The sequence below is a fragment of the Ylistrum balloti genome, unplaced genomic scaffold (genome assembly GCF_031769215.1).
Source record: "Ylistrum balloti isolate Yb309-2 unplaced genomic scaffold, AGI_CSIRO_Ybal_v1 Utg372460, whole genome shotgun sequence".
Lineage (NCBI taxonomy): Eukaryota > Metazoa > Mollusca > Bivalvia > Pectinida > Pectinidae > Ylistrum > Ylistrum balloti.
In genome coordinates, this window is record NW_026783106.1 from 67,367 (window position 1) to 81,072 (window position 13,706).

A 13,706-nucleotide genomic window follows, 5' to 3' on the forward strand; every position below is an offset into this window, starting at 1 on the left:
CATTCAAATGATGAAAATACAGTCTATCAAGCTCGCTGTGGCTATATTCAATTAATCACAAACTTAGCAAACACTTGCAGTTATATGACTTAAATTGTAACTTCAGACATTTCATAATTTCACATTAATTCAGCAAGGCCTTGACCTCAAACAATGTCAAAACATTGAGTTATATCAATCAATACAAGCTTATAAGCAAAGTTTAGGTAAGTTACGAGACTCGAAAATTGTATCCATGTGTTTTTCATCCATGAATTCCATCACACATTACAGTTATTGAAATTTGAATAATTCAATCAATGAAAATTATTCCATAACAGAAGGAATGAATATAAAGCATTTTATGTACAAATATTTCATACTGTCTCAGGTAATTATTGAAAAATCAAACCTGACACAAGAAAGACAAGCAAGTAAAGTCAAGAAAAAGAATAATACCCAGGTAATTATTTGATAACCAAATGTTATCTGTACTGTAAATTGAAATTTGATGAAACAATTTTGAATCATGAATTTGAAACTTATAATACATTATATTTTACATATTACATAGGCATGTAATCTCAAAAGGCAAATTTGACATTAAAAAAAACAAGAAACAACTATTTTAAGGATCACCACTCAAAATACTAAATGACTATATATCTTTAAGGATAACCAACTAAAAAAAATAAATTTTAAGGATACCTGACCCATGATTCTATGTGTATTAAATCCTAAATTTTAAGGATGAATCACCCAGTCATAAGAGTTACCAAGAAATTAGGGCTTATCAAAATATAGTCATACTGAACATCATAAAACATCTTAATAAAGTATGATACATAGCAAAGCAAATTGACTGTAGGAAAATCAACAAGTATATGTTATACACACTGAAGAAAACTAGCAAAATGTTAATTATGTCTCTAAATATATGCTAGTCAGTTTGACATGTGCATTTTTGGTATCTAGCGAATAACTGGAGGTGGTTTACACTCAATATTACGCTTGGTTTTGATATCCATTTTGTGTAGAGGAACCCAGATGGAGTGCTGAGCAGGCTCACCGACAAGGTGGACAAGATACTTTCCATCAGAGACCCTCTGTGCCAACACTCTCTTGACCTTTACATGTCCTTGGTCATCTGAGGAGAGAGAGCTAGAGATTGAAGAATTAACTTGGTGTGGGTCAACATGATCTGAATCACGGTATCGTAGAGGTAATTTCCTAACACGTTGAGGACGCGTAGGTAAAGGTGCATTATCCACATTGTCACTTGTAAGAGCTGTCTCTGCCTCGTTTTCAGAATGACTGGTGTCCAACCCAGGGTCCTCGAGTGACACTGGTTCATGTACAGAAGCACATGCGTGTGACGTAGTAACTTCATCCAGAAAAAAAAATGAGGGTTTGGTCTACGGACATGGGCCATTTTCAGGCGATCCAGATGAATGGCACCACGGAGAGACTTTCCAGACGAAGGGTCCTCAAGAATGGCAAGATGGGGACTTGGAAGTGATGATACCACATATGGTCCAGAATATCGTGGCTTGAGTTTAGCACCCTTTCCCGAAGGTTCAGTGAGCAAATAAACATAGTCATTTGGTTGTAGATGTAAAGGATGAGCCTTGGCGTTGGCTCTGTCCAGCATACGCTCCTTAGAGGCAATAGCATGTTCCTTTACTTCCTGATGAATTACCTCTAAGCGCGACGTTAACGACTTGACGTACTGGTGACAGTCTGAAGGTAATGTCTCAAAATCCGTCTTTGCAATATGGGTCGATAGAGGAAAGGAAGGGCGGGACCCAAACACTATCTCATGAGGAGAGTAGTGTAGGCTTGAATTCACAGTATTGTTCATACTGAAAATAATAGCTGGCAAGACATCCTCCCAAGGTTTTCCAAGCATTACGTAGGGGGTAAGTCTCTCAGCTAATGTCCGATGTGTTCGCTCGCACAAACCTAAACAGTGATGGACGAAACTTGGAGTATATGACTGGGAGATGTCAAGGAGACGACAAACTTCTTTTGTACACTTGCCCATGAACTCGCTTCCTTGATCACTCAACAAGGATTCACACACTCCATACTGTGTAAATAAGTGATACAGACACTGGGAAACACTTAGCATGTCTTTGTTAGGAATTGGGAAAGCTACCACATATTTGCTAAACATGTCAATTGCAGTGAAAAGGTAGGAATTTCCCGTCTTTGATGTAGGAATAGGTCCATACAAATCCATTTCCCAGGCCTGAAATGGGCCAGACGGTGTGCGATAGGCTGTGATAGAAGAGCGTGTGTGGTGTCTTGACACTTTCCTTGACTGACAGTAATGACATGAGCGCACGTAAGAGGTCACCATGGTAGACAATTTCCGAAAGTAGTAGTCATTTCGAACCAAATCGATGGTGTGATGTATGCCGCCATGGCCACCCATGGGTGAATCATGGTACATATTGAGCACTGTCTTTATCATGACCTGCGGTAGGACAAGTTGGTACCGATCCATGTTTTGAGTACGCTTAGCTTTCGCGACACGGCTATGAACCAAAATTCCATCAAGAAGGAGGAAGTCTGAAATTTCCAGGAGTAAACGACGAGCCTCTCGCTGGGAGGTCGGCAGGGTTCCTTTCTCCAGATATTCAATGAAGGGAGACCACTCTGCATCAGCACGCTGTAGATCTTTGACACTATCAAAACTAAAATCAGAGTGTTTAAACAAGTCTATTGATTTCAGTTGATTGATGACATTAGAGTCCGACTCTGAGATACTGTCTGATTCCTTGGGGGAATCCTGCTGGGTATCCTGGGAGTACACATGTTGGGGTTTTAGATTATTATCCTCTTTGTCAGAGTCGATATCTGTCTCAGCCAAGTAGGGATTAGGTATAATGTCACTGTTATCATTTTGTGTCGTAGCGTCCATAGCGGTGGGAATGTCATTGTTGTCATTTTGTGTTGTATCATCCATAGCGCTGGCTGGAGCATTACCAACGTCACTAATAAGGGTACCAGCGGTATCATTACTATGGGTGATGTCATCACATTCAGGCGCAGTGCCATTGTCACTGGGCAATGGAGCGTTACTTTCACTTTCACTAGGTAGAGCTTTACTTTCACTTTCACTAGGTAGAGCCTTACTTTCACTTTCACTGTCACTAGGCGGAGCCTCACTTTCATTAGAGGCAGTAGATTTAACACTTTCATCTACATTAATGTCAACTAATGAAACATTGTCTGTGTTGTAAGAATCAGTGACCTGTAACTTCGGTGTTGGTTTGTTACATAAAACCTGCTTTGGGTTGTGAGGATGTTTGTATTTTCCACAAGAAACGTGTTTTTGTCTGTGTCCTTTGAGATAATGACCGGCAGTATTATCCTCAGTATCTGCGTCATACATATCAATTTCTGACTCCCTGTTTAATACATGGAAGCGATTGACCTGCATAGGAACGTCATCAGACACAAACCGTATATTTGTAGGGGGTTCCGGAACATATGGAAAGAACGGGTCCTCCTCCTCTGGGCTAGAGCTAAGCATTTCCGGAAATGACGAATTCCGAGACAAAGCGTCGGGTACAACCATATCAGCAGCAGGGCGATATGTAATATCAAAGTCAAATTGCTGAAGTATGGCGAGCCATCTCTCGTAAAGTGCCCCTTTTAACTGTTTCTGAAAGAGAGGGCGGAGTGCCTGGTGGTCACATTCAACTTGAAAATGTCTGCCGCGAATATAGGGAGCGCAATCCAGAACACTCGTAACTACACCGAGCAGTTCTAACTTGGTGGGACCATACGACTGTTGCCACCGCGACAAACCTTTAGATCCAAAGCGAATAATGTGGGGCTTTCCATCCGCATGGATTTGGTATAGAATGTATCCTATCCCCTTACTACTGGTATCCACTGCAATGTGAAACTCGAGCTCATAATTGGGGAAAGCTAAAGCATCAGAATGTACTAGACGGTTCTTGAGAGTCTGAAAACTGTCTTCGCACTCGTTTGTCCATACATAAGACACTCCCTTTTTGAGAAGCGCGTATAAAGGGCGAGCAGTAGCACTATAATTGGGAATAAACCGTCTGAACCAGTTCAGAAGTCCCAAAGCACGTTGTAGTTGTTTTCGCGATGTTGGTACAGGAAAGTCTTTTATCACCTCTATTTTACTAGGGGGAGGTTTAATACCGTCCTTAGATATTTGGTGACCTAAGAAAATGCACGAACTTGTAGCAAACTGACACTTTTTTGGGCCTAATTTCAAACCTGCACTTTGTATACGTGACAATACTTCATCTAAATCAGCAACATGTTGCTCAAATGTCTCGGACACAATACAAATGTCATCTAAATAGCACAAAACCGAGGAAAATGTCAAACCTTTCAATAGCTTATCCATCAATAATTGGAATGAATTCGGTGCTGTCCGAAGACCCATCGGTAAGCGCAAGAACTTGAAAGTCCCATAACAGGTATTAAACGCTGTGTATCGCGAAGAGTCTGGAGAAATGGGCATTTGGAAAAATCCCGAGCTAAGGTCTAAAAGCGTGATATAATTCGGAGCGCGATTCGCGAATGACTCTGTTAGATCCATCAAATCAGGGATTGTGTATCTAAAATCTTGGGTTTGAGAGTTCAAAAACCGAAAATCGCAACAAAACCTGTATGACCGGAGGCTATATTCCTTTGTAATATGATCTGGGTCAACTTTCGGTTTAGCACGCTTAGACACGAGCACGATAGGGCTTGTTATGGGAATTTCCTCGTTCTCCGATACAGGGGCGATAATCCCCTGTTGTAACAGTTCATCAAGCTGATGCCGAAGTACCTCCTTTTTATCTGGGGGAAGGCGGTATGGGCGCTGATGTTTTGATACAGCATTGGGTTTGAGATGTATGGTATGCTCAGCCAAATTAGTCATGCCTAACCCTGGATTCTCATCAGTGATGAAAACATTCTTATGTTTATGTAAACATTGCAAGAGTGAAGTTCTCTGCTCATCTGATAAATCAGTGTTTACCTCAAAATATGACTGAAATTTGGAAAATGTGTCAGGAATAGGGTCAAGGGAGGCAACTTCTTCATCAGACTGTGACTGTCCCTCAGGGGAGGTAATTCTATCAGACTGTGACTGTCTGTCACTACCTGTTCTAGTTGACTGTGACTGTCCCTCAGGGGAGGTAACTACTTCAGACTGTGTCTGCTCTGTACATTGCGAAACATAATTACACTTTAAATGTAATGGTGTGATATCTACACTATTATCACACAAGTGAAACTTTGCTAGAAAACAACCTTTCTGAATATGTACCCGCTCATCTGTTGGATTTAAAATTTTCACAGGTACCAAGTAATCAGGTGTACATGATAAAACAGATCTGGATACCATTAACCCTTTGAAAAGTATAGTAGGGTGGCTCTCACAAATACCTTGCATGCCTATAGTAAGTTCTCTAGAGAGCTCCCCAGAAACAATACATTCAGAATTGGGTTCTATAACAAGGGTTTTTGAAGCTCTGACTTTCGATGTCTTTTTAACACCGTAAAAACATGCATTTTTAGAAAAATCCAACACAATACCATGCTTTTTCATATAACCCGTACCAAGCAACAAAGGGTGAGATGTATCTTGCAAAATATATACAAATATTCTATGAGGCTTGCACTTTTTGTCAAGACTGCGAATCTGGATAGTGGCAGTACCAAGAATATTTACAGACTGATTATCAGCCAATACCATCTTTTCTGAGCATTTATCAAAACAAGACACAGCAGACTGAGGCAAAGAATCAAAAAGCTTTTTTGAAACAACATTCAGGTCACTACCAGAATCCAACAACGCAGTTACAGGTAAACAACCAATAGTGACATTAATGTACATAAAATGTCTATCTGCTGTAAAGGTGCGCGGTACGTCCTCATCATTGTCCGAGGAAGAGTCAATGTCTATTGTGTGGCCTGAGAGCTCGATGTGCGCTGTGCCCCCAGGCCCTTCGCGTTTAACGACGGACAGGATGGCGCGACATGCCCAGCCTTGTCACAAAGCTGGCATAGATCTGAGTTCAAGTCCGAGGTTGGTTGAACCAACAGTTTACATTCCTTAGCACTGTGTCCACACTGAGTACAAAACTGGCACTGAGATTGGGGGGATTTGTGTCAATTTCCTGTCCAGTTACACTTGTGACGGAGATGACCATCAGTACTGTCACACTTATAACATCGCCGTTTTTGGTCACGTTTCCTGTCGAAATCAGGGGCAGGGGGCTCCTTGGACATCTCCAATTCCGCAATACGTTTTTGTAGGTCTTTTATTAAAGATGTTATCTCCAGATCCTTACTGTCTGGCTTCGGAGAAACTGCACTAACAGAGTGAGATGTCTCGTCATTCCGATATCCATGAGCTTCCCCTATCTTGGCGGAATGTAAAGCCTCGCGTAATGTCATAGGGCGTCCAGCCCTGACAAAAAACTGCAGTTTCGATGGTAGGCCCTCAATGAAAGTAAACATCATGTCTCTTTCCGATTTTGCGAGTCGTCGCCCTTTGTTGACAATACTTGAATGGTAGTCCTCGATAGCCTGTGTTGGGCGTAGGATGAGGCGATGAAAAGTAGCCTCTTCTGCTATAAGTGCAGGGTTATGTTCACTTGTGAACTCCCTTTCAAATTCCTTACACAATATGGGAAAGGTAAGTTTATGAATGGAGTCAAGGGCATTATACCACACAAGGGCGGGGCCTTGCAACTTCAAATGGAACGAGGCAAGAGCCTGTGGAGATGATGGGTCAATATTAGCCAAAGTCAAATAGGACAAAAAATCTTGCAGAAACTTTGAAGCATCCTCGTCCATATATCCCGAAAAACGGATGTTTTTGCAGTGGTTCATGTCAATGACAGAGTTCACAACAACATTGGGTTTAACGGGAACTGGCATGTGTGTACATGTATCTGTAGAAACAGGTCGTTGAGTAGCTTGTTGACCCATAAAATGATGATCACCTGGCATAGAATAACCAGTCCTATCAAGGGTCGTGTACGCTTCATCACCACCTCTATCCCGGAGGGAATGTAAATCGTCCATGGATGTAGGACCCAACAAGACACGATCGCGATGAAACGGGGTACTAGAACAGTTTGGAGTAGGGTTCTGGGGCAAATTACGACCTGGAATGTTCATTCTGAGTGTCCCTTAGATTCCCATGAAAATGTCACAAAAAATAAATGGCGACATTGAGTGATGGGGCTGTCTGATCACGTGACTGGTATGGCTCGAAATAGGTCGGCGTGGCGCAGTTTGTCAAAGGCTCAAAGTTCATTTGATACAGATAAATACAACACTTCATGCATATATTCACGCTTATCGATTGAGAAAACATTCTGGTAAATTAGGATTCTCCACCATGTTGTCGCTGTGAGCTGGGGGAATTATAATATCGGTGGTGAAATGGTACAGCCTGCCACAAACAACCCATCAGCCACGTTTTCTTCCATCAACTAACTTTATTAACCTCAATAGAAAAGAGTTCCAAAATTGGAGTTGCGACCCCTGGACCCGTGGGTCATGCCAACTTACCTACCCAACACCCCAATACACAACAATATACATGCAATACCAGCAGTTTCATGGACTATCTTATCGTGAAGAAATTTATAAAGACGAGCTTTACTAACCAGAAATGCTGTTTTTCATCACGTTATCACACTTATATTACAAATAATACCATGGTTATAGGCTATACATATATTGTTGCAGATAATGTTTACAAAGTACAAATTATTCTTAAATTCATTTGCAGAAAAAAATATATGATATGATGTCGAATAAGACATCTTTTATCTTTATACACCACCTCACTTCCTGTGTGCCATATCAAACTTTTAATACAGTTATCTATAACGATTTTCTTTACAATTTTCATGATTTAATATTACTTATTTAAAAAGCTGATATTTCGAGGATCTACATCGTTATTGTTTAAAGCTAAATGTTGTTTTGGACTTTTCTGTTTTGTTAAGTCATAGAGAGTGCACAGTAACTTCAATTGCTTTTATCACTTTGAAAATTAACTCTTCCTGGGTCACACATATTTTAACAATTTGATTTCAACTGACAATATGACAATCAAATTGTGTGACAATTTATTGAAGCTATGTTGGTTCTTGTGAAGTTGGTGACATTATAAACCTTACCTAATGCTGACAGTGTTGCACTATGTTTATGGAAGCGTTAGATAAGTCAAACATAACTATCTGTTTTACCGCGGAATAAAATCTACGTATCCTGTTATGGTAAGCATCACCCTAAACATTTAAACGCTCAAAGTAATTATACAACTGATATTATCAGTATCGTATAAAAAAATAAAGTTAAATAACGTGATGTCTACATTTTTCAAATCTTGTGAAGCCAATAATGTTTAATGAAGTTAAATTTAAAAAAAAACATCTACACGATTTATCCACTTCCATGATGTTGGAAAATTTCTTCGCTGAAGTAAATATTATATTACAATTCAATTACAGAAATATTTCCGTAAATCAATCATAACTAATAACAGAGGTAATAATGTCAATATTAAAAGGTTTTAACAACACAACCAATATGATCTTCCTTATATCTGATCCTAACAAATGGTTCTCAGATATAGCTCATATGTTTTTTCCTCAAGGATGTTAATCAAAATTTCAATTCCCCTGCGTTCACTGTTTTGATTATTGTCTCCATGGCATCCGTCCATTCGTCGTCATATAGATCCATATACTATTCTCCTAACTTGGGAGGTAGATTGGGGTCACTAAGGTCAGTTATATCTGGGTTATCACGTGTCAGTTTATCTCCCGTCATTTTACTCATCATGTACAATATATATGGCCTTTTTAAAAAACAAAACACGAATAAATGAATGATATGAAATATTGCCAGAGTAGAATGCTGCTAAAATAATGTAAATAGTACCAAAGCGATGACAATTTTAATTTAAAAGGGTTATTTCTCTTTGTACTTTGCATTAGTTCAATATTCTAATGTATATTTCCAATACTTAATTAAGGATAGTAAATCTGTTTCTGTTACCACCATTACCAAATGTAGAAAGGCATTAGAAATAAATACGATTGTATTATTTAGTTAAATAACAACATTCCTACCCCTGATCAGTGATGCATTTTTTCCCTATACCTTTCTGTTACCAGATACTAGAACACTCATCAATCGAATTTAATTGGTCAATATTCAACACTTTCGATATACCTGTTTGAATGTTGATCCATATTGCTTTCAGATTCCTTATAATTGTTTGTTTTAACAATACTATTTCTATCGGCTGCTTATCTTACAAAAACATAAACATCAAAGAGATGGAGATTTCAAATTCTATATTTTCATTGTCTGGAATTACTACAGAAATTTCCACAACTATTGTATACTCCGTTCTGTATTGATCTTATTTAATACATGATTAGTCATCAAATACAAGATGGCGCATAATAAGTTTGACAGGTGGTCTTTGAGATCAATTTATTAAACACAGAACATTTACAGTGCATAACCTGTTCACGCAATACTCCTTGTCTGCCTCTGCCTGAAGCAAATTCACTTCTGTGTGTTGTAATTTTTTTTGCACTATGTAAATCTCCCTTTGTAACGAATGCATGTTTTCCTGCTGTGTTCCGAGTGCAGTATGTGGACGTTCTTCGTGAATGTGATTGATATCCTTTGAGCGGGGACGTGTTGGTATATAGCCTTTCCTCTTGCCTTCTCTAATATTGTAATAAATATATATACCATCCACTGACTATTTTATGAATCATTAAAATCAATACAAAATTGCAATCTGATATATTATCTAAGATCTTGGTCTACTGTATCTATATCATCTATTGCAATTCTGATGTACAAAATCATTAAGATGATAGTTTTAAAAATGTGCTGGAAATATGAACTGAATTAATCAATTCATTGAAAAAGGCCGAAGTCTAAACTAATTTATCACTGGATCGTTTTGATGTTGGTGCATATTATCTCTATAATGTTGCTTATGGTTACGATGAATCTTAATAGAGTCAGGAACTAGGTTCACGATCCAGGATGGTGGGAACAATGGTTGTTTGTGAATGTCATAAAAACATATTAATGTGATGAGCAAAATAATGAATTAAGTAATACAATTACGATATTGTCATAGCAACGATTTCTTCTATTAATAACTTACACTGAAGGTGATGCAAGCTTTGGTTTTTCAACGGTCTTTTTGACGTCTTAAATTTTCGAAACTTTTGCTGGTTTTGTCTCTATGTTTTTAAGATATCAGAAAAAGATGCTTACTTGTTTAACCATGCACTATTTTACCTCGTCTTTTTTAATTTTTTGAAGATGACAAATTTAAATCTCTAAAGGACATGATTCGTTCACATAGATACAAGCCTCGTGGTGCTTAGCGCTATGGACTTAACATTCGCTATGCTATAGTGCTATTTGATATCCTTCTTCTATTGACACGACTGTTTATATACAAGCCCCATAGCAAAAGCCTAGACGTTGGTCCCTCTCAAGCTCGATTTTTATTTTATTTCTTTTTTTATAAAGATTTAAATGATAATTTATATGAAGACAGTATGATTCAACTTTCAAATATAAAATGCACCATGCCACGACTTTATACCATAGTCACAACAGGTCAGTAACAAATATTGCTAGTCACGATCGTTATGAGTATAGAAATTATCAACAAAGAAACCCGGATACGTATTGCAAATTAAAAAAATGTCGAAAACTCCATTTACAGGCAAGGATAATAAGATTGTGCCGACTTCAAAGAGTGAAATGGACAGGAGGCGAAGATAACCAGAGACAAAAATATTCCGGTATACTTAGGCTTTCTTACTGATTCACGACCATCGTCTGTCCTGCATGTAGATAAAATCGACGCTCGCTCTCTGGCGTAATCTCTCCTGAAGCAACCTCTCTGTTTTGACTCTACAGTCACGATGTATAACATTCTCCAGGTACTCAAAACTATTTTTCAACTCATCTTTTTTCCTATTCTGTAAAGATTTTCAGTGTTATACAGTCCCTTTTAAAACAACGTCACATTATACATAATGCGTATTTCCATGACATGCTAATATGTTGTTTTATTAATAAATATTCTTCTTCAGAAATACTGATACAATTGGAATTCGTTATATTATATGTAACAATGTATGCTTTAAAAATCCACATATATAGCTGGAAAATGTTCAATCTATATAATATCTAGTTTGCTATTAACATTAGAGGATTATTGCCCTTTGAACAGTGACTACAACTTATCCGGATTCCACAAGTAGTGGTTCCGCAATTAGTATTTGTTAACAACTTCCGCTTTCGAATTGAACACTGGCGTGTTTGGTGTTAGAGTCTATTTTATCGCATATACAGTCTGGTGGCCTAATAGGTAAGTGTTGGACTGTGTTATATTTCAATTTATGTTTTAATTGACATTTTATGTGCAACATTAATGTTTAAATCGATAAATAAGTAACGTTGTACATTTGTTTAACTTACAGATGACAGTGGTCATTGTAAACGGTGAGAGTTAATCATCACCCGACAAATAGAACTGGTTCTTATTTAACCATCAGCAATTTCTATGTTTCAAAATTTAAACAGTGAAATACATTCTACCACATATCTATCCGGTTATCAGTTAGACTATTACATCAATACCAGCACGGAAAGAGATATAAAGAGAGAATGTGTTCTCTTTAGATTGTATATCACACAAATAAAAAGCTGTTTTCACTTGGACTTCAAACATTATTGAGTTACATGATTAATGTAATGATTCTTTTGTTTTTATATGACGTTAGTAGAAAGGAATTCACTGCGCTTCTCCAGCAAAATAATATGAAAAATTCTTAGAATAATCTTATCAATATTTAATAATAATAAAAAGATAATGTAATATAATCTATGTACTATGCTACTTTAGCATGATTGTCGGAATGTTCATTAGGAATCTAAAAACAAAAAAAAAATGTGTCAATGACACGCGTGGATGCATCATTTACTGCGCTCTGATGTAAATCAAACGCGATTTTATCCTTCTAGTACATGAACAACTATGAAAATTTTGAAATGCTTACACAACTTTAATTGAGATATAAATTCCATGAAACCCTCTGAGAAAGTACAAGGAAAATAAGATCGGGTATGCCAGAAGGTTAAGCGGTTTAATCTTCATCGACATCAGAATATTACAAGGTAAAACAACATAATATTTTAATATTTTTCAATTACTTACCATGACGACCGTAAAATTTCCAAATAAAATAAAATCTTGGTCAATCCGAATAAGAAATGCCACGTTCCTATATAAAACACGTAAATCCTCACCTTGATGTTAAATCTTAACTTTTCCCATACCGCTTTGGTGTCGGCGTTTCCAATTAAATTCTTACCACCTGTTTCTAATAGATTTTTCTCCATGGCAAAACCAATTCATTGCTTTCTTTAACTCTGCATAAATAATACAATATAGAATTTAAACGAACATTGATGATAAGTAATGATATAATGAAATACATATTCGACAGTACAAGTTTATAATGCACCTCAGTGTTTTGTTTTCATAAAAAGGAAACCTGATATGTACGTATACAATTACTACAAATTAGTTGTTTATTGAAGTTAATTATACATCCTTATAATTAACTTTATAGTAAATAGTATCGAAGAATAACTCGACGAAGCGCTCTACCTATGGTTCACCGACATCACTGCGAGATACGCCGCCATCAACGACGACGTGATGATTGAGAAAGCGAAGGAATTGGGGAAGCAACTTGACATCACTGACTTCGCCTACTTGAGAGGATGGATACAGCGCTTCAAGGAACGACGAGGGATGAGGAAGAGAAAATACCACGGAGAAGTAGACAGCGCCGACATGACATCCGTACAGACAGGACGCCACGACCTACGCCAGCTACTCACAGACTACAACCCAGAGGACATCTACAATATGGACGAGACTGAACTCTTCTACCGACTCGGACCGAATTACACACTCGCCACGGAAACTACCAAAGGAACCAAGAAATCGAAAGACCGGATCACCGTAGCATTGACCGCCAACGCAACCGGAACTCACAAATTTAAACCATTCGTCATCGCCAATTTTCAGACGGCAAATTAGTGCTCAAACTACAGTGCGTTGTATGTGTTTGTTCAACGTTTCTTGTGTGTTATACAACGTGTGCTCATGTGATATTGGTACCGATTTTCTTTGTATGAATAAACTTGAATGGAACTGTCACTCTATCTGTGTTTGTTAGTCAATACGGCGAACCCGAGAAATAACTAGCTTCCATGTATGGAAACGAAAGTGGAAATTACCCACGGCTAAATTTAGAAATCCGAGAAAACCACAATAGCGATAACCCCTAGGTGACAGGAAGAACAGACGAGAATCGATGAATCTGATTCATTGACATAATGTCCAAACTCATCAAAGGAATGTTTGAAATCTTTATTAATTAACATAATTTATTATCATATGTTTAATAATATGTACAATATACACAATATTTCACAAACATGCATCTCTCAAACAACACATATGACGTGAATATGTACCATATGGAGGCATACGTACTCAGTCCGGCAGACGTGATCAACACCTCTGGATGGTAATGACAAGTTCGACGGTCATCAAGGTCATGTTCCAGCAATCCGGAAGATTCACAATCCGG

The 13,706-nt window shown here is 37.9% G+C and overlaps 1 protein-coding gene across 1 annotated transcript; it reads left to right on the top strand.

The window, feature by feature from the left end:
• The first annotated feature begins 12,763 nt into the window (after nucleotides 1-12,763).
• LOC132564649 (jerky protein homolog) lies at nucleotides 12,764-13,150 on the top strand. Its single transcript, XM_060229287.1, has one exon. The coding sequence runs from the start codon at nucleotides 12,764-12,766 to the stop codon at nucleotides 13,148-13,150; it is 387 nt and encodes a 128-aa protein (XP_060085270.1).
• Nucleotides 13,151-13,706: the final 556 nt, after the last annotated feature.